This window comes from Tubulanus polymorphus, chromosome 5 (assembly GCF_964204645.1).
Source record: "Tubulanus polymorphus chromosome 5, tnTubPoly1.2, whole genome shotgun sequence".
In the NCBI taxonomy this organism is placed as follows: domain Eukaryota; kingdom Metazoa; phylum Nemertea; class Palaeonemertea; order Tubulaniformes; family Tubulanidae; genus Tubulanus; species Tubulanus polymorphus.
In genome coordinates this window covers 9,226,444-9,247,262 of record NC_134029.1, presented here as the reverse complement: position 1 = coordinate 9,247,262, position 20,819 = coordinate 9,226,444, and the positions used below count along the sequence as shown (strand labels likewise).

The 20,819-nt window shown below is 36.7% G+C and overlaps 2 protein-coding genes across 5 annotated transcripts in view; one reads left to right on the top strand and one right to left on the bottom strand.

Annotated features, from left to right (window-relative positions):
* The window catches only part of LOC141905730 (ras GTPase-activating-like protein IQGAP1), a 72,964-nt gene extending 69,052 nt beyond the window's left edge, over positions 1-3,912 (top strand). For all 3 annotated transcript variants that reach the window (XM_074794722.1, XM_074794721.1, XM_074794724.1), the window contains exons 38-39: positions 43-151; positions 848-3,912. In XM_074794722.1, coding sequence (XP_074650823.1) covers positions 43-151; positions 848-964 — 226 coding nt within the window. In that variant the 3' untranslated portion in view covers positions 965-3,912. The remainder of the gene's footprint in view (positions 1-42; positions 152-847) is intronic.
* A 2,033-nt stretch (positions 3,913-5,945) lies between these two features.
* LOC141905731 (uncharacterized) lies at positions 5,946-19,111 on the bottom strand. Of its 2 annotated transcripts, none has more exons than XM_074794725.1 (9): positions 19,001-19,111; positions 16,835-17,027; positions 16,110-16,314; positions 11,463-11,684; positions 10,410-10,585; positions 9,958-10,092; positions 9,435-9,562; positions 8,925-9,103; positions 5,946-8,285 (listed from the first exon to the last, which is right to left on the bottom strand). In XM_074794725.1, the coding sequence occupies exons 2-9, from the start codon at positions 16,958-16,960 to the stop codon at positions 7,819-7,821; spliced, it is 1,638 nt and encodes a 545-aa protein (XP_074650826.1). In that variant the 5' UTR covers positions 16,961-17,027; positions 19,001-19,111; the 3' UTR covers positions 5,946-7,818. The 2 variants fall into 2 exon arrangements, with proteins under 2 accessions (XP_074650826.1, XP_074650827.1); XM_074794726.1 differs by lacking the exon at positions 19,001-19,111 and adding an exon at positions 18,945-18,995.
* Positions 19,112-20,819: the final 1,708 nt, after the last annotated feature.

The following is a 20,819-nucleotide window of genomic DNA, read 5'->3' as shown; positions in this document are numbered from 1 at the left end:
AGGTCAATGATGTGCTGTTACATATTTTTTTCATTTTTTCAGGTTCAAGAATCTTCTATTTGAAATTAATGCCACTGGAGTTGCGGGAACATTTGACGTTCACGCAAAGTTCATGGGAGTCAGCATGCATAAAGTCGATGTAGTCTTACAGGTGATTGATTAACGTTATAAGAATTCAAACTTGAATGACAGATCACTTATGATGACAAACTGACTCTCTGGAAAAAATTTCTTCTTTCAAGAATTTGGATAAACCTCGTACTGTACCAGAGACCTTGTCTATGTACTCTCAGCTCCTGAAGATGATATCATTTGCTCTCTCTTCTTGATTCAGTATTATTAAAAGAAGAAACAAACCCGCTTTATATGGTACAATCTTTAAAAGACTGAAAGTGAATTTCATTTGTCAAAAATTAAATATGAAAATCATGTCTTTTGATATTTAGAATTTTTGATAGATAAAATTTGCTTTTATTCTTTGTACCATCTATAGTGGGTTTTAAACTTTATCTATTCTCCATGTCAGAGTGTGGCTATTCACCTAAAAGAATATGGTGCTTTCTTGGATAAATTGATTAAATTCTTACTAAGTCCTTGTTCTTGTTAACTAACTGAAAGTTATGTTACTGAAAACATCCTTCTTCATTGGTCTTTAAAGATATACAGTACTGGGCTCATATATGCAGGTTTCATGTGTTTGAATCTTGGTGGAAGTGGTTCTAGATCGATGGCCTCTTCCCAATCAAAAGGGAAAAAGAAACCTCTAACCCACTGATAATACTTTGAATGAATGATGTTCAACATCAGAGTTGATAAGAAAATACTATATCTCTCCTCTTTTTTGCAGGATTTGCTGCAGTTGCAATATGAAGGTGTTGCTGTGACGAAGCTTTTCAACAGAGTGCGTGTTAACGTCAATCTCATGCTATTCTTGATAAACACGAAATTTTATGGAGGATCGTAAGCTCTGGAATCTGTAATGTTGATGGATTTGTTTTTATGAAACTCTGGAGCCAGTTCCTTAGTTCATGGTTAATATTTGACTCAAGGCTGAAGTTATTGGTAATGAACTTATTTTTACTTGGCAACTTTTTTACTTTCAACTATGGCACTGGCCCGGATGTCGCATTATCCCTCACTCAGATGTATGGTGTATTTTTAAAAGAAGTAGATTTTATTTCTATTAAACTTTTCTTTTATGACTATATATGTAGCAAAAAAGTAAAATAGAATAGAATGCAATTAGAATAAAACCAAAGTTATATTTCCTAAGAGTAAAGATGAATTGAAACAATGACTCTTCTAATTGCAGTGTAGTTATATCGATTGCAGGGATTTCTTCTTTTATCTACCAAGACTTAGTATGGAACCCTTCTATAGTTGAATGGGTGCATACAGATAAAAAGGCACCCTTATGTTATATAATCTATACTTGCTTACCGGTAAATGTCATTGACCAAATAAGTTAATCATGTCTATTTGCACCGATTGGTTTATGATGATCGGGCCTTCTATTGCATTTGTAGTGACATATTCAACAAAGATAGAATTTCTTCTTGCCACAGTAATACAGGACTTTTGTTTTACAGGGCTTTTTGTCTTGCCAGGATTAGATCCATTGGAATAATAATCTCACATTATCTTTAAGATTGTTAGCATGTATATTGTTGTATATAAATGTTTTTATTCTTGCAATGAAATTGCTGATATATTGTAACCTGAAGATAAGATGAAGTTGGGAACAATGGTTTTGCCGACTGGACTGGTTGATTTAGTTAACGGCTGGTCTGCCAGGGACACAGGGAAACCAAGTCACATTTATCTTATGATGAAATCCTTGCGTATTCCCAAATTTGGTTGTCCCCTGTAGAATTTAATCAGTCACAACTTGTATTGTAACTGCAAGTTAACGAAAACAATAAGAATCTGAATATCGGTAGAGATTTAACTGTGTTTTTAGTAGTTCATGCGCGCAGACAAAAATTCACATAATTTGGTAACAACTCCAGACTGGTCACAGAATAGGCTCTACAGTGGAACCTCGTTACAGCGAATTTCAGGGAATCTGTTCATCATTACGCATGCTTCATTATACAATTGAATTTTCTTGCTGATATTTAGGATGAAATTCTAGGTTTGTTATATTGAATCAACATTGTGTCCTAGTTCGTCACATCCCCTTCCTGAATGTAGTGTAAGTAGATACAATCATAAGGTCAATTAATTCGTATGTGGAACATCATAAGGATATCATGAGTATACAAACTATACCGGTAGTATATACTTGAATTAAAACATACTACAAATTACCAGCCCATTAATACTAAATTAGTTCTTAAAGTTATCACACAGCTTAATGAAAGGGTTCATCGCACTTATATATTACACTAGCTTGAATCTAAAATCTCTAGAATTAAAAGTCCATTATTGCTTATAATTCATGGCATTGCACTGCTCAAATATACTACAAGTCAACAAGAGTTTACAGTATAAAAATATTCCAGTTCAAATATTTTTAAGATATTACAAATAAAAAGTTCATTATTCTTATTAATTCTAACAATTTATTTTATTCTAAGAGTTTACATAAAGAATTTATCCCAACGAAAGATTCCATTGCGCAGTTCAAACAAATTTCAGTCTCATCGCAAATGAACAAAATTGGAGAAATATTTTGCTTTGAAATGTTCTTGAAAATCACCAAGTGCATCTTCACCCGTCAAGGGATTCGAACCCACTACGCTAAAGCTGTTCCCCGAACCCCTTGTCCTCACGAGTCGGAGTGGTTACTAGCCGACCAGAATCCAGTCGTACCAATCACAGGGCTTGTAACAAACGACATTGGGCTTCTGTTGGTTTTCCCGTTAAATGGACCAATCAGCGAACGTTTTACCGAACAAGGAAGTATTTCGCAAATCGATGTATGTCGTCATGCGCAACAGCACCAGTAATGAAATCACGCTTCCTGAGGCCAGGGGGCTGGTGGAAGCAAGTTCGGGAGTGATACCGGACCCCTGGCATGCGAGGATGCACCAAGTAGGGATTTTTACCTTGATAATATTTGAGAATATTTGGGGATTTTTACCGAGGCGATTTTTTACCTAGGGGATTTTTACCCAGGGCATTTTTACCTACAACCATGATCACAGTGAGGTTCCAATGTATTCCCAAAGCTCAACGCCTGGAGTTAGTGGAAATGATCATTTGTTAGTGGCCAGCCACGCTGACTGAAAATATTGGTTTCCGTAGAAATGGTGGAATGTTTGACCAATAGATTGGAAATTTATATAGAATCTATGTATGCAATTATATAGATAGTAACGCCATCTACTGGTGTGTTGAATTGGTGAAATTAAACATTATGTCAAAATATATAATAATTTCATCACTTGAATTCAGTAGAAATCTATTTCTTTACTCAAGCATAGGAGTAATGTTTTTACTCTACTCGGGCAGCATTGGTCATGGTATGGCTTCAATAATACAGTCCAAGACTGTTATAACTCACAGCCATTGGGACCAAAAAAGATGACGTCATTAAGAATATTGTTTAAGTTTGGTACACAGCATTAATTGTTCTCTAAAATTCAACGTTACCATTACTTGAGCACTAGCTTAAAAAATGATGGTGTTATGACAGGATTAGATTGTAGATGCTTGTAGGCACAAAAAAATCAATAGAGGTCTTCATTTATTGGTATCACTTTGAAGCCTGGTTGATCAACAATTGGAAGGTGGGTCCAGGCAGCAATATGATACCTGCACTAATACATATAAGTCAGGAATCATGTTTGACTTGTATTTTATGAGTGATCTTAATTGAAAAAAAAATGAGAAAAAAATAAGGATATATAATGCAAAATGTTTTATTGTACTACTAAATAATGCATAAATTCAATAAAAAGACATATTTACAGTAATCATATTGTATTTATAAATTTTCATTTGTTTGCTCTTTACTTTGTTTCTAACTAACGCAGTAGTCATTAACCGATAATTTCTATTATGATATATCCACACCATGTCTAATGTATAGCATTTTTTTCCTCTTCATTTAGAAAATAAATCCGCACAGTTCCTTTTGATGTGTGTATGTCTTCATGAAAACGAACTAGCATATATAATGCAATTCCATAGGTTAGTGTTGGTAGGCCTGAAATTAAATTACAAATTAAGACAATACAATCCGCTTATCTTGATTGAAGTTCCTAAGAGCCGTCTGAATGGTTGAAGTTTCAAGAGCCGTCTGAATGCAAAATGTTGCTGATCCCCCTCCCCTCGTACGCGATGTTAGATATTTCCGTATGTACATAGCAAGAAGTGGCTGATAAGTTTATATAAGGCCTCTATAAGACAAAGAACTCGATATTTTGCAAACCATTACAGAGTATTATTTAGTTCTTGGTAAACTTATCCTAAATTTATCATAATTTCATAGAATACATGTTCATGTGTAGTAGTTATGAAGAAAAGTTACTGAAAGAGGTGTTAGTCAACCCTTGATTACCCCATTTGACGATCTGCTACTGCCCTCAAATTTTGAATTCCTGATTACAAAACTTAAGTTCATTGTCAAAACAATTTTTAGTTATTCGCCACCCTTTATTATCCGCCCTTGACATTGATCCCAAAAGGTATCTAAATGACTATACTTGGATTATGTCGCCCTACCTAAATTGATGACTTTCAAAATGCTGTAGAACTTGTCCTCCCAGTAAAGGTCCTGTACAGGCCGTTTACTACAATGATATTTTACATATGGGAAACATCCAGTCCTGAGTATGTGATAATTGTGTTCATCTACACTCCAGTTGAAATGTGATAATCCAAACTGATCATTTTGAACTTTGTTATATCGTACACAGAAAGATGTCCAATGTGGATAGTTTCGAGATTTCAGATGGCAGCTTAACACTTCGGATGCTGCAGGCCTTGCATGGATAGATCGTCTGAAGGGCTGGGACAATGCGTTTCCCATTATCTATTTCTCACTTGACCTGGAAACAAAATATCGACTTGTAGTCATGCACGTCGCCAGAGGGAGTCGAGGTGCAGACAACCCCCATTTTTTTAGTATTGGATTTTTTTTTTCATTATCCAGAAATTTCATAAACATTTTGCCTTATAAGATCTAGATCTAGAGAAAGCCCTCCCCAAACTTCAAATTTAAAAAATGTAGACTAAGAACATTCAACAATTTCAAGGATTTAGAAATGCTCACTTGGCAGATACAGCGCCAAGTATATATATAGCATAGTTCCGCTTTTATTAATTCTTGCCCTCCCTCTAAAAAATCCAGTTAGTCTAGTTAGTCCACTAGGCATTGGGAAGTGAAATTATTTCTCAGTTATTTATTCAAACTACTAGGAACCATCTAACCCCTAATGTAGGCGGATACAATGTATAGGCCTATACTTGCATGGTATTATTCCAAATCATTTGATTCGCCCACATTAGGGCACTAGAAGTCAGTGCGTGATCATTCCAAGCCGAGGTGGCCATTGTGTAATGTTATAAGGTCTGATACAACCCACTAAGTCTCGGACAGAGATGTCAATCCATTAACCCACCAAGTTTCAAGGAAATTGATTAACCTATATACCCACCAAGTTTCAGGGATATCGATTCATCCATAAACCCACCAAGTTTCAGGTAACTACACTCAGGTTAACCAGACAGGGTCTCATTCCATGGCCGAGTCTCATGATTTCATCTCGCCAAATCCCTGCCAGATGTAACATCATCTTCCAAATATTTAATTGCCATTACACCATTTCCTTGCATTCAACATGCCAAGTCGTTGGAGAGGCTATTTACCACCAGACCCATATTGCCACCAAATTTCATAGGAATTCACATTGACAGGCCTGCAATGCATTTTTCGACAAGATTCATACGACAAAATTAAACAAACATAACTCCAGATGTTCTTTCATATTATCATATATTTCATAATTTTCTTGATTTTATAGTTTTTACTATATACATGTAAACGCTTTAAGTGTGAGAAGTTTATGTACAAAAAATATACATTAATGGTGAATAAATAATTTTTCTGCTAAAACATATGTATCATTAACATTGACTAGGAAGTGGTGCATGGCAAGGTTAAAATTGTACCTAAAAAGTTGCTTGGCATCTTTTATAGGCTGTAAACACCCGAAAAGCTGATATCATAAATAGAGGGGTTTGGAAAGTGGGTTTTGATACTTGTGAAATGGAAAACTAACCCCTATAACCAAGATATCAGATAAACAAACATGTACCAAACATTTCAATTTGTTGACTTGTGGTTAGTGAAAAGAACCTGCTTTTTGAACGCTCTTTTACATAGAAATTTGACAGCGAAAACAAAATATCCTTTGCATATTCTATACATCTATCAAATTGGTGAAAATCCTCTCACTGGTTTTACACCAAAACAATAAACATTAATGATATCAAATAGCTGTTCATTTGCTGGTTTCGTTGTATGTACATGGACATTATCTTTGTGCAATAAACATACCATAAGCAAGCTACCTAACCTATCCGTATATAAATATTCTCAGCGTAGTACTCGAGTTTTTGTCTAAAATGATGCTCAAATTCGGTAGACAAAATTTTAACATTTAAAATATGGAAATAACATTAGTTTTTTGAGTATTTTGGCTGTTTTGACATATTGTATTTATGGAAACACAAATATTCAAAATTAAGTAGCCTCTTGTTACATCCACGATTGTTGTTCAGGTCTATTACATACAATTGAAATGAGTTCATTCTCCAGAGCACAATCTTATTCACAACCGTGAAAATGGATACAGAGTTTCAAAATATATCCAGAGTCAGATCAGATGACGCTCAAGATAATCAAACACTTCGGTTTGTTTCAGCAAAGTTCAATAAACTGATAGAACCTGTGTATCTGTATACAATTGAGAAGGATCCTCATACGTAGTTGGAACTATTACGTTATTCAAGTGACCTTTAGGACTTTCTTTCATGGCACTGGGAGTAAAACTAACATCCATTTCCACTGCATCTTGGTACAGTCTACCTCGGATGTAACATAGCAGTCGGGACCAGATAATTTCTATGTTATAACCGAAATACGGTATACGTATATACTGTATAAACTTTGTTATAGCCGAATGTAATTTAAAATCATGCAAGCCTATGGTGTGCATAAAAAGACTTCAATGTGTAGAATAATCGGAGAAGAAATAATTATTATTTGCCTCCTTAAATAATATCATACTTCGCTTGATAACTAATCACCTTTCTTTTAGAAGGCATCGTGCTGCTTTAAACCACGCGTATGCAAGTGCTGTCATGGAAATTATTGATAAGTCAGACATGGCACGTGTTCGTATATACAGTAGTAGGGCTATTGCACTGTATTAACACTTTCGTTTTTATCAGTTGTATTTGTTCTCATTTTTTAATTTTTGCGATACGTTATATCCGAGGATAATTAAGTTGATTTGACTAATTGGGACCAAATAATTTATAAGATATAAGCGATCTACATTATAAAAAATACTGTACATTCGAGGCCTAATAGAAGGAAAAAATCGGGACCTGGGAAATAATACGATATAAGTGAATCTATGGTAAATCCAACGACGTTACATCCGAGGTAGACTGTAATTGAATCTATTGTCAAATGCCACAGTGGAAATATCAGTAGTAAACAAGAAGAAGGATCAGCTAATATATCTGACAACTGGTATAGCACATTGCATTGCAACAGATAACAACCTTGAGCAAAAGCTTCATATTAGACACTTAACTCAGTACTAAACCCAACTCAGAACGATGTGTCCTAAACTGAGCTTATAACTCACTGACCGTGTTCTCACTCGCGGGTTTACCGAAAATCTTATTCGCTAAATGTCTGAACAATTCTTCATCGGGAAAATCTTCATCCGTTTCGTCTTCGTCAAAAATAACATTATCGTCGAGGTCCGACGAATTTTCGCCGGTGCCAGCATCGGTTTTTGGTCCCGTGATGTCGTTGGCCGTTCGAGCGCTGTCCATATTTGAACGATTCGCAGCCGCTGCCGCGTCATTTAGAGATTTCTCTTTTATCGATTCACTGGCAATCGTTTGATCTTTAGCTACGTACAAAGATCCACTTACGGTCGCCGATTTGTCGATTGTCTTTATTTGTTCGTCGATAACTGGCAGGTTTATAGCAGGCGTTTTAGGCGGTGTTTCCCACGGTGGACCGGGTTTTATTGACAGACTGTATGGCTCGTCTAAGTCTGTTACGCCATTTTGCAATAGACTTCTTGATCTGCCTATATGTAAGAAATAATTTATTAACACTTTTATCATCCCTACATCCGGTAAGCACCATTCAGGGCATAAGATCTGGGATCTGTCTCTTATTATTGTTCAAAAGATCCATAGTTCAAATAGCTTGAGTGCTTTTTTCCCCACCCTATATTGATGGAGAGTTTTTGAAATAGAGATTTTGACTAATAAACAACTATATGGATACACAGCACGTTTACTAGGGTAAATTTACACCGCATAGCAGTGTTACACAAATTGGAAGGGTTTTAACATAAATATGTTATCACTACTTATCACATATAAAACAGATTTAAGGGAGTGAACCGGCTGACCCCCTTTAAAAATTCGAATGTGCCTTCCAAAAATGTCTTGAAAAATTTTTCCAGTGAAGAAAATTTTAAACAGACCCAAAATAAATCCAAATAGGCACTGATGAGGACCAGAAACGTCTCTTTTTGTACTATCTTCTGTAAGAGGGTCACCAGAACCCCTGCCAATGTTTCACACTTGCAGCCTTTGCATCATCAAATCATCTGCTCTTTTCAAATCAAGTGCCCACTCCAATTTTCAGGTACAAAGCTTAATCCTAGATCCCCCTGACTGAGGAACTGATGCAAGATCATCTTACATCTGATACTTACCCGCTAAAGGTAAATTCTTTGTGATGGTCGGCATATTCTGAATTTGGGTTGGTTTCCAATTAGGAAATATGAACAATGCAAATGACAGCATGAGCACCATGACGCAAGTACTGGCTTGTACAGGTTTACTGCTGCCCGTTATTAGAGCTTGAAGTCGACGCAGTTGATTCAACAATGAACTGAAATAATGAAAGAAATATGCGTAAACAACTTGATGAAGAGGCCACTATCTTAATCCCTTACTTAAACAACTTAACCCTAACAATCATCGCCAATCGTACTGTATACCCACAAACTCAAAAAACACAAGATGGAAATGTATGAGATGGTCGTTGAAGACCAGAGGTGACATTTGTCACTATTGTTTAATGGCATATAACCATTTTTACACGGCAGCTTTCAGTGGCTTTGACTTTGTTGATTTGGCACTACGCAAAATCGGGAACCATTTGAAGTCCTGGAACAGTTATGAATTGTGTAAGCAACTTTTAATTTGAAAATAAGGCCTACCTGTTCTGGACTTCAAGTACTTTCACTTTTTTCTGTAAACTCTGGTTTTGCTGTGTACAGTGTTTCACCCGGTTTTCCAAGCCTTCCACATATCCTTGTTTCCTTTTGCGACTTTCTTTTGCAGAAATCTAAGCATATGAAATTATAAGCATCCATGCAATTATACAAGGAATATATATTGAGAGAAAGTGCATCCGTTGATATTTCTAAACATAATCTTAAGATATTCCAAACCTACTCTCAAAACCTACTCTGTATTGTTTTATTATGCATGTATACTTGGTAATTTTAACAATTTCTTTGTACTGTGTTTTATATTGTGAAGCGCATCCATTATTTTATAGATATACACTATATAAGAAAATATATTATTATTATTATTATTATTATTATTACTGGCAGGCCTAGGGTGCAAAGAACAAGTTCCAAGATGGTGGACAATTGAAATAACTTTTAAGTCCTCTGACCACTAGTCTACGTGCTATGATAATGGAAAAGCTCAGACGATGGAAACAACTTGTACCTTATTTCGAATCTTTCGACGAACACCTTTAAGTACACGCTCTTCTTCTTTCGTCAATGGTACATCAGTCGGTAATGTAACGCCTTCTTTTTCTAACAGCGACTTTTCTTCATCTGTGAGTTTCAACTCAGGAAACTTGAAAAACATTATATCTAAGTTTTTAACCATGAAGCCACAATTGAACGAAAATGCCCTAAACTATAGTACTATGAAACTCAAATCAATACACTATACTGGTAGTAAAATTACACCCACTTAGAACTTCTATTGATTTGAACAATTGTTCACTTTTTATGAAGAGTTTATGAAGATGCATAATCAGCCTAGTTTTTCCATGTGGAACATAAAAATCTAGATCAATTTAATTGAAAATGAACTTTTAAAATATTCATTCAAGTATATCCAAGCTTAGAGCACAATTTGGCTGAGTAGCAGGTACTCCTTGCGTGTACCTTTGTGTTCTCAGGGCTTTCATAAAGTCTATGTACATCTTTGACGGTGTACGGAAGTGAAGTGTTGTCGATTCTGATCACTTGCACTTTTCGTGTCGTTGGACAAGTCATTGTAGTCATTGTTGTATTAGAACGAATGCTGTCATTTCCCGTCTCAGAGCTGTTGTAAGGCATACCTGAAATATTTGAAACAAAATTAACATTATAGAAAAATCGACCGCCTGGTTACTCAAATGCATTAGCTTTCGAAAAGTAGTCAATGTGCCAAGACAACAACAAATGATTTTCCATAAATGATTCATAGCTTGAGACGGTTAGGGGGTAAATAGCATCCTCGGTTAAGAAAGCAGAGTCTACTATATTTGGACATACATCAGTGTTCTCCATACGCTAGGATTTCAGAAGGGCTACATTCATAGTTTAGTGTATAACTTTTATGCACTTAACAATGAATGCAGTCCTCGAAAACTAATGATTGTGGCTGCTCAAGTAGCTAAAGCTTCTCAAAAATAGAGAAAATTTTGTAATTTGATGCAATTTGATTCCACTATCTATCAGATCAACTCACTTCTCTCCAAAGCAGTAGTCATTGTAAGCATTGATATATACGATGAGAACATGGGCAAGGGCTTTATCATTTCACCAACTATATATCTGCAACACATCTTCGGTATCAAATCTGATTCAATTAGAAGTTTATCTGACATCATCTTTTTCATGTAAATAAGCACCCAAGAAAACAAATATGGCCACCAGTAAGCCATCTTGCATCCAACCACAAAATAAAATGCAGGGGCACGACTACATATCCAAACAAGCATCTGTGTAAAGAAGAGAGCCAGTAGTTTAGGAGATCTCTGGACGATATCTTGTCCATGGATGGACACTGGACGAGCCAACTCCAGTATACCTACCCCACACTTCGTTGACTTATAAAGTTGACAGGGGTGGGTGCCCTTTTATAAACCTCTTGTGGAGAACACGGATATATGGTCAGAGGATGCCACTCTGACGTATGACGTATCGAAGAATATGCATTTCCTTTCTACATACCCATGTCGATGGAAATATCTGATGAATCTAAACCGAGGTTGGTTACGAGATCTTCGCCCTGCTGTAGAATGTTTGGATCGATAGTCGCAAAGTTGAATTCTTCATCGTTCAGTAAATCGTGTTGATTTGCTAATCCGATCTGTTCGTTATTGCCGCCGGTGTTTAAGATGGTTTGGCCACTCGTGATTTGAGCAGCTTCGTAGAGAACAGCCTCTTCCGAGCCTAAAAACAGTTAAAATGCGAACTTCAATTTGGAATTATTTCCTAAATACTCACAGCAGTATCAGCGGTAACTTGTTTGAATTTATGGGGCAAAACCAGAGAAGCAGTATCAGTGGTTTCTTGAATGTTTAATTTTATGGGGTAAAACAAGAGAAGCAGCATTAGCGGTTTCTTATTTAAATCTATGGGGCAAAACCTGAGAACTACCACCACATTTGCCCACGCACAAGTCGACGTGGCGTGTAATGGTCAAGGTAAATTTTTCAGTCAAAAAAGATATGCTTTACTCGCTGCATAAGTTGAAGTCCCTTTTCTGCATATGTTTATAACTGAAGACTGTGCTAGGGTCATTCTCAAAAGTAGTCGAGTCTGTATTACTGTGAGATTATAATCAAGCTTTTTCTGACCATTCGGCAGTATCAATATCAGTTTAATTGTTCAGGACTATAAAACATTCTCTATAGAGCTACTCCTAGGTTGAATCTACTGAATCATTTTACTAACTTATTCTTAGGGTCAAATGTCTGTCGCGTCATCTGAAAATTCCGTCGTTCGAGCAACTACACTGAAAACCTAGGAACTCTTATTATCTTGGCATAGATAAGATAAAAAGGTATATTCATAATGGGCGCATTGAATCATAATTACATTTTAAACATATTGTTGATGTTAATCATTTGTCGGAACCAATGACGAAACCTTGGACTCGGCAGAATGATGATATAGGCCCTACCGGTAATCAAAAACCTATCACCAGCTTAGTATCCAACGACAAATGCCGATTCAAATCAATTCATTCATTTAGTAGGTTTAGTACAATTTAGAGCCTTTGCAACTTATTTTATTTTTTTCAGATGCAAAAATATAAACTAGAAAGAAACTTTAAAAGAGGACGTTCATTTGTGAAACGCATGTAGACCCAGACACCTCCCACATTGATTGGAAAATTTGAATACCGGCTATTCAAGTGTCATCCTACTGCGTAATTCAAAAATTATTCTTTGGGATTCAAAAATCGAGAAATCAACCATAAATTCTGCCATAAGTTTTACATTTATTCAAAAAATTGAGTAGGAGGCCGGTGAAGGTTTTTAACGTTGAGACTGAATGCAAGTGGATTTAGGGGTTGGACTAGTCCTACCCTTCAGAATTTGAATGTGCCCGCCAAAAAGTATTTGAATAGATTTTCTAAGCAAAAATAAATCCAAATGGTATAAAATACCCCTTTTGGTCCTATATATTCGGAGGGCCAAAGGAACCCCACCAATGTTTGCCTTGCACTTAGATAACCATAAAATAAAAGTAGGTCGATCTGAACTTAACTTGTCATTATGGATGTGTGCGTGCGTGCGTGCGTGCGTGCGTGCGTGCGTATGCGTGAGTGTTGTGGTGCAGGGTTGTGTACATGTGTGTGTGTGCGTGCGTTTGATTTCTATGGGCGCCAGGGCCATGTTTTATGGATATAAGTTTGTAACTTCTCCTGGTGTCCATCGACTTGAATTACATTATTTTATTATATTATCTTGTTGTAATTTTCTAGTGTAATTTAATTCGTGAATAAAGAATAAATAAATAAATAAATAAGCAACACGTGATGTGTGATGTCATAAACGGCGTGAAGAGCATTTTTTCAAGAGGCTAGGCAAAAACTAACCAACTATTTTTAACCAAATTCAATCCCAACTTGAAGACACCATTTCTGATGCGGAATTTGAGGAAATCTCTGACTAACTGACTTTAAAACGACCTTAAACGTCTGTCAACCAAATCGGAAGTGCGTCATCAACCGGCAAACTGATCACATAAGGATCAGTTTTCATGTCAGACAGTGCTGATCATCCTATTGGGTTCGAATGCCATTGAAATGTTACTTGGCTTCAACTCCAACAAATTTGAAATTGCCGGTTAGGAACTTTTATTGAGTGGTCCTTTAATGCCTGTTTAACCCTTTGATTTCAAAAGTCAACGTAGATGTGTCAGTCATATCAGGTGCAAATCGCTGATAATAATGAATTTTTACATTTCTATGAATTCTCTAAAATTTGCAATGATGCTGCGCTAGGTAGAAATCCATAATCGCTGCTTTGCAGATCTATTTTGGAAGCGATTATTGGTCTAAAAAATCCCAAAAACTCAACTTCTATGCTGGCATATAACCACTAAAATTCGAACCTTTGAAAAGTGGATTGAACCCAGGTTCTATTGACACAGTATTGATTTATTTTTAACAGTGGGTTTACCCACAGGCACTCGCCGATGGGCTTGGGATACAGTTCCTGGGGATTTTGATAGCGTATTTGTGTTGTGAGTGGTTATTCTGCAATAAATCATAAACTAGGGGTCCAGGGACACCATGCCCACTTGGGAAGTGGTTTCAGATGCTCAACAATCTAATTATTTCAATATTTCAATCCAATGACCTTGAAACTCGCCACATAGAACATGTCAGCAGCTAGAATTTTGTAATTGATTGTGGTTACAACATATGCCTAGTTACCAATATGATATGGAAATACTAAGTTATGCTACTATTCAATGCCCCCTGGTGACCATATGCAAAGCCCAATGACCTTGAAACTCACCATAATCATAGAACATGTCATGAGCTACAACTTTGCAATTGATGATGGTAACAAAATATGCCTAGGTACCAATATGATAAGGAAATAGGAAGTTATTCTACTATTTAACGCCCCCTAGCGACCATATAGAATAACTTATGTCCTTGAAACTCACCACAATTATAGACCATGTCATGAGCTACAACTTTCCAATTGATTGTGGTTACAAAATATACTAAGTAATTGTATTGTTCAAGGCCCCCTGGTAGCCATATACAAAAACCAATGACCTTGAAACTCACCACATCATAAACTATGTCATGAGCTACAACTTTGCAATTGATGATGGTAACAAAATATGCCTAGGTACCAATATGATAAGGAAATAGGAAGTTATTCTACTATTTAACGCCCCCTAGTGACCATATAGAATAACTTATGTCCTTGAAACTCACCACAATTATAGACCATGTCATGAGCTACAACTTTCCAATTGATTGTGGTTACAAAATATACTAAGTAATTGTATTGTTCAAGGCCCCCTGGTAGCCATATACAAAAACCAATGACCTTGAAACTCACCACATCATAAACTATGTCATGAGCTACAACTTTCCAATTGATTGTGGTGTCAAAATATGCTTAAGTATCAATCTAATGTGGAAAAACTTTTTTCCACCTACGAATGAGTACTGATGACACCAAGATGGCCACCAATTGCGTCATAATTGCCTTACCAAAAATACCTGTCTCGGGTATAAAAGATCCCTTTCCAAAGAATACCCATGAGCAATGGGATACCGGCAACACCAGATGGGGCAACAAAACACTGGGTTACTCGTGAAAATCAGTTCATTTTCGATGAAATTTGATTTGATTATTTTAAGGCTTCTAAATCCGGAAATTATCAAACGAATCATCGAAAAGATATAGATTTTCCTTTCTCACTCAGTATATGGTTTTGATATCACTGAAAATCGATTTACTTATCAGGAAAGTTAACTCGAAGTTTATTGAAATGAAGAACAAATAGAAGCGCGGTAACCCAGTGCCACTGGCGAATTATCGCTGAATCCTCGCTTCCCTCAGTAGCCTTGCCAGTATCCCAATGCAATGAAAAATGGCAAACCATTAGGAAGCTACAGGACTTGGAATTCAGACCAAAATTGACATTTTTGGGCAGAAAAAAGGTCACAGGACGGCCATCTGGAGTCCATTGACCCAATTTTTCTTAAGCTGATGGGCCCTTGGGGGAAACAAATATATACGAAAGATCGAGGTAACTGATAAAAGCGTCTTCAAAATTTCCCTCGAAAACTTCAAAAATGTGTAAAAAGTGTTGATTTTAGGGAACAAAAATGGCTGCCAGTCGGCCATTTTGAATCTGACAGGGCCAGTTTTTGGGCTGAAGATGTATCTAGGGTAGATACATGTATAAACCAAATATCAAGACATTACCTTGAAACGTCTTCAAAACTTCCCAAAATAACTAGATTCCGTCTACGGATGGACGGACGAAAAGTGAACACAATAGCCCGCTGGGACTTAAGTCCCAAGTGGGCTAAAAAAACAATATCAATATGGCTGTCTATTCTAATATGGTATACGGGGAGCTACATGTATTTATGCGACATAAACATAAACCTGCTCGGATAAAATCCTAAACCATTGCCTCGATTTGTCTCTTAAAAGCCATATAGCCCAGAACATTAGAACTTCCTATGATCAAATTCATTTCCCAGTAACAATACAATTTAATCACGTGATTTTTTAAAGCCTAATTTGGCTTGGAATTTGTCCTGTTTACAGTACAACAAACTATAGGAGTTTAGATTAACAAATTAAACTGATCAGTGCAATTTACCAGTGGGTGATATCGGCGCGTCTGAAGGAATTCCGCTATCCGGCGAGTCCTGAGATGATATAGACATGACAGCCGCTTGATCTTCTGACAGATTCGACTGTAATCCCGAGCCCCAGAGGGTCGTCGCGTCGGTTTCACATAACGTGTCATCTTGTAACAAAGGCATCAAAAAATTATCAGAGAAACCGTCTAAATTCATGTCGGTCTGTAATCAAAAGGATGATAAATATTATGATTTCAAACAATGCATCAATACAGGCCTATATATACAGCCAAACTCGCTTCATTCAGATCATTTTGGAACAATGAAATTATTCGGATTAAACATACTTTATATAAATTTATGAATAGATGGATCATAGATGATATCCTAATGGGGTTAAAATCCAGATTAAACTGATCCAGATTAAGCACGTTTGAACAGGTTTACCCATAAAGCGAAAAAACCACAAGGAAATATAAGTCAGACAGTCACTTGTTAATGGAAACCAACTGGTATATCCGTGCGTGACACATAGCACTGTTGAAATGATGTGAATGCAGTTGAGTTTCACGAAGAAACTTTGACAGATATCTTTTTGGATACAATCATCGATCGTGGCCACGCGAATTGATGAACAAAGTAAAGTTGCAGTAGTGGGCAATGCCGAATACCGGCACTAGCAAGTTCTAGAAAGAAGAATTTATGAAAATGAAACAATAAAATTGTTTATCGATAAACTTACATTAGGTATGTTCTGCGTAGGTGTTTCGGATATTTCTTGTTTCAGTATACCGTCGTTGCTGCTGAATAACAGATCCAGTATATCTGTGTCGTTGTACATCGATCTGTCTGCCGTCATCGCTGACATTTTATCGACCGCGCGCAAAAAATGCGACTAAAATCAATCGAGTTTTGTTTCGCTATATATACCAGCACTGCAATAAATAAACAGAAAAAAACATGTTTATAGCCTCAAGATACGAAATTCAGTAGCACCGTAAGCATTTCTAAAGGTTAGAGTGGAAAATAACGAAAACACCATTAGCCTTAATCTATCTACGCATATCTAGTTTTATGTTGTGATAAATCAAAATTCAATATGGCCACCAGTTGACAATCTTTACTTTTCCTGAAAACCTTTTTCTTGTAAGGCCTAACGGGTAGATAAATCTTAGTATAGCGGTAGGCCCACTATTCCCTAGGCTGATCATCAAATACAGTCAGGCTTGGTTTATCTGATAACAAATTATGATAATAGTTGAATCGCAAGTAGGCTAGCCTAGTTGAACAGTTGATTTCATGCCAGTTCTGCACCTACAAATTTGCCAGAATCTTTTTATTCAATTGGAATTAGAGACAAAGCCTCAATTCTGAGAAATTTCTTGAATTTACCATTTGTTACTATAACTTGATTTATTTTGTAGTGGCCCTACAAGAAAAATAACTTGTCTGTAGGCATAACAATGTTCAAATTCAAGCAATTTAGCCTAATGCAGGCATTTTCCCATCCTCCCCGGCAGGGATTTGAACCCGATAGCATCGAGATTGCCACGGTGCGAAACTCTGCTACACTAATATTACACTGAGTGCACAGCTTAATAGATGATATCATTATTAGCCAATCAGATATCCCATTTCATTTCATTTTAGCCCGGGTTTTCCCGTTTAGGCCTATAGTTCTTTCATGAAATTTACCTCAACGATATAGGCCTAGGCCTACAACGAGCAATCTGATCGCAAGTTTTCATGTGGTAAACCTGTGCACCAGGTCTTTTAGTGAGGCAGGGTTTCGTGCCTTGGCTGAATTGATGCCATCAGGTTCGAATCCCTGCCGAGGGATGATGGCTTTTTCCACTAGCATAAAATAGGTTCAACTCACGTCCATTTAACGCCCTAAATCGGGGCAGTTAGGCTAACCAAATAATTAAGCAAAACATTGCAGCAAAATTTAATAAAGGGACCATAGACTAGTATGAACATCAACAGGATCTAATTAACAGTTAATTAGATCCAACAATATTTCATAAAGTGGTAGTGCTTGAACTTTTGATAGTGAAGCCCAAGGGCGTGAATGAGAGGTGGTTCGGGGCAGTGCTAACCTAAAAATTAAGCAAAACATTGCAGCAAAAATCAATAAAGGGACTATAGACTAGTTAGTCTAGTACCTAGCCATTGTTCCCCAAACAACGTCTAGGGCGAAAGTGCTCGGATAAGGTTAATTTTCGCCCCTCATTTTGAGGGACGAGGCTTTGAGCGTCTATTTCACCCCTTAAAACACTGTCAACTTACCTCAAACTAACTGTTCTGTAATGAGATGGAAGTTAACTATTGTTTGTGCGTAAATTTGTAATCCACTTTATTTGAGTACGAAGGTTTGATTTGACACTAAAAATCAGTTGTTGCATTGCAATTAACAGGAGTTAACCTCTATAAGATACTTTAGCGTCAGACGTTGTAGGGAACCGGTAACAACGACTAGGCCTATAGACTAGTCTAAACATCAACAGGATCTAATTAACAGTTAATTAGATCCAACAATATTTCATTTAGTAGTAGTGCTTGAACTTTTAATAGTGAAGCCCAAGGGGCGTGAATGAGAGGTGGGTGGGGATCCGAACTACACTCTACACGAAGGGTGCTAAACTCATGAATATTATAAAACAATATAGATTTACAGCAATGACAATAGGCTATAACACTATTTCAACTCATTTCACTTAAAGAATATTCGGTGTCAATCAATCTTTAACAGTGAGTAAACACGTCATACATTAAAATCAGTCAGCAAGAAAAAAAGAATGTACACAAAAACGTTAACGTCGACAAAAAAGTTGAGTTTCAAATATCAAAACCTCACAATCATCTCTTTGCCGCGCTAGACATCGATACGCTTTACTTCCGTGATTACCTCTAGAATCGATGTATTACACTAAAACATATCAGATTCAATATCTAAAGCCCATTTCACGTTCAATTTCAGAGTTTGCGTGTAATTGCACCATACTGCCATGTCACAGTTGTTGTAAACAGTAGCATGAGTCATCGTTGGAAAATACGGGCACGGACTTTGGAATAAGGCACGGACACACGGTGCAGAATTTTTCCTAGGGTAGTGACTCACTACTACACGCCAAATGGTTTAGAAATTGTTGTTTTCTCAATTCAATTTAATCCACCGCAAAGGAGACGATTTCTAAGCAATATCCACGATATTCAGTATTGGTATCATAACATTGGGATTGAATAGACTCGGATGGAAATCGATGTCCCAGTCAACGGATCGGCCCCTGAGTCTGGTTTTGCAAATAAAAGAAATGATATGTAAATCGGTTCTATAAAATTATAAATCAATCACTTAACAGCAAATAATCTAGAGCCTTACGTGGATGATCCATACTGACACTAATAAAAAGAATGGACTGGACAGACTGAGAATTAAAATGTATAACCGACGACGACGCCGTAACATTTTAAAAACAACTGTAAGACATCGGCCTAAAAATCATATCATAATGTCTTTGACTTTTCAATAAGATTAGTGGATTGAAATAACAACATGTTACCATTCAATAAAAACCTGAGTTAATTGATTTTGTATCAATTCGAGAACCTGCCAAAATGCAGAGACAACCGAACCCGATGCTTCCATTTTTACTCTGGTATTCATTGGATTACTTTTGTTTAGTACAATTTAGTCTAGCTACGTACCTTTTTCATTTCTTTTCCTTTTTTTCACTTTACTCATGCATCCATTTATCATTGCACCGGTGGGCCTACACAGCTTTCTATTCGTTTTTTATTTTGTTAGTTACGGGGCCCAGAGGTTGTCTCCAGCCTTGTGAAATCAATTTTACTGACACGAATACTTTGAATGCGAATTATTCTTACTGACGTAAACATTTCGAAGGCGATTATTTTTTATAACGAAATGTTTAAGGTACCGGTACTATATGATATATTTTGAATGCGATTTATTTTTCATAGCAGAATTATTTCTTGTCAAGAAATATTTTTATGCCCCATATCAGCCATACCTTTGTGCTCCCCACGAAGATTCCGACTTTTGTAGAAACTCTTCGTAGGCCGAAATTATTTTGTGCTTTGTTGAATCAATGGAAAATAACAAATATGATCACAGTTTTGCTTGTATTGATGTTGTTTAAAAAACAGTGTGGGAACAGGTCACTTCATATTCCCCGTTATATTCATTATCTGATGCTCTTTCCATTTCTATAACATTTCCAAGGTTAGTACCCGGGAGCTGGCAACACTCCCCTACAATGAGAAGCGGATTCACTTTTTAAGCCTGTTCTCACTGAAAATTCTATCAGCCATCCACCGATTATTAAAGGCGTACTGGAATTCATAAACAATGGCTGATGCGTCGTCTGACTCGTAGACAAACCGAGGGTAATCGGCGAACAAACCTGCGATTTTCTTAATCAAATATCACAGATTACGTGGGGGACGTCATTTAACAGGCAACCTGTCCTCAAAGTCGTCCATCATTGGCGACTACGACAGCGGAAAGACTTAGTGGTCTAGCAATTTACATTTGTAAATTATTTGTTTTTATTGAAAAAAATTCGTAGCTGTGACATGTCAAAAAATGTTCAACACGAAATTGGTCCTTTTCATTAGGAGGTCAATTCAGCTGTCAATCAAAATGGTGAGATACGTCCTTTGTCTACACAATTTGCCGAGTGCCGAGCGACACATTCTGAATA

Excerpts from the sequence above, each read along its gene's own strand:
- LOC141905731 (XM_074794725.1), bottom strand. The coding sequence starts at position 16,960 with ATGTCAGCGATGACGGCAGACAGATCGATGTACAACGACACAGATATA. Across the intron at positions 11,685-16,109 it reads CGCGCCGATATCACCCACTG|GCTCGGAAGAGGCTGTTCTC; the intron begins GTAAATTGCACT and ends AACTGTTTTTAG. Across the intron at positions 9,563-9,957 it reads GTCGAAAGATTCGAAATAAG|ATTTCTGCAAAAGAAAGTCG; the intron begins GTACAAGTTGTT and ends TCATATGCTTAG.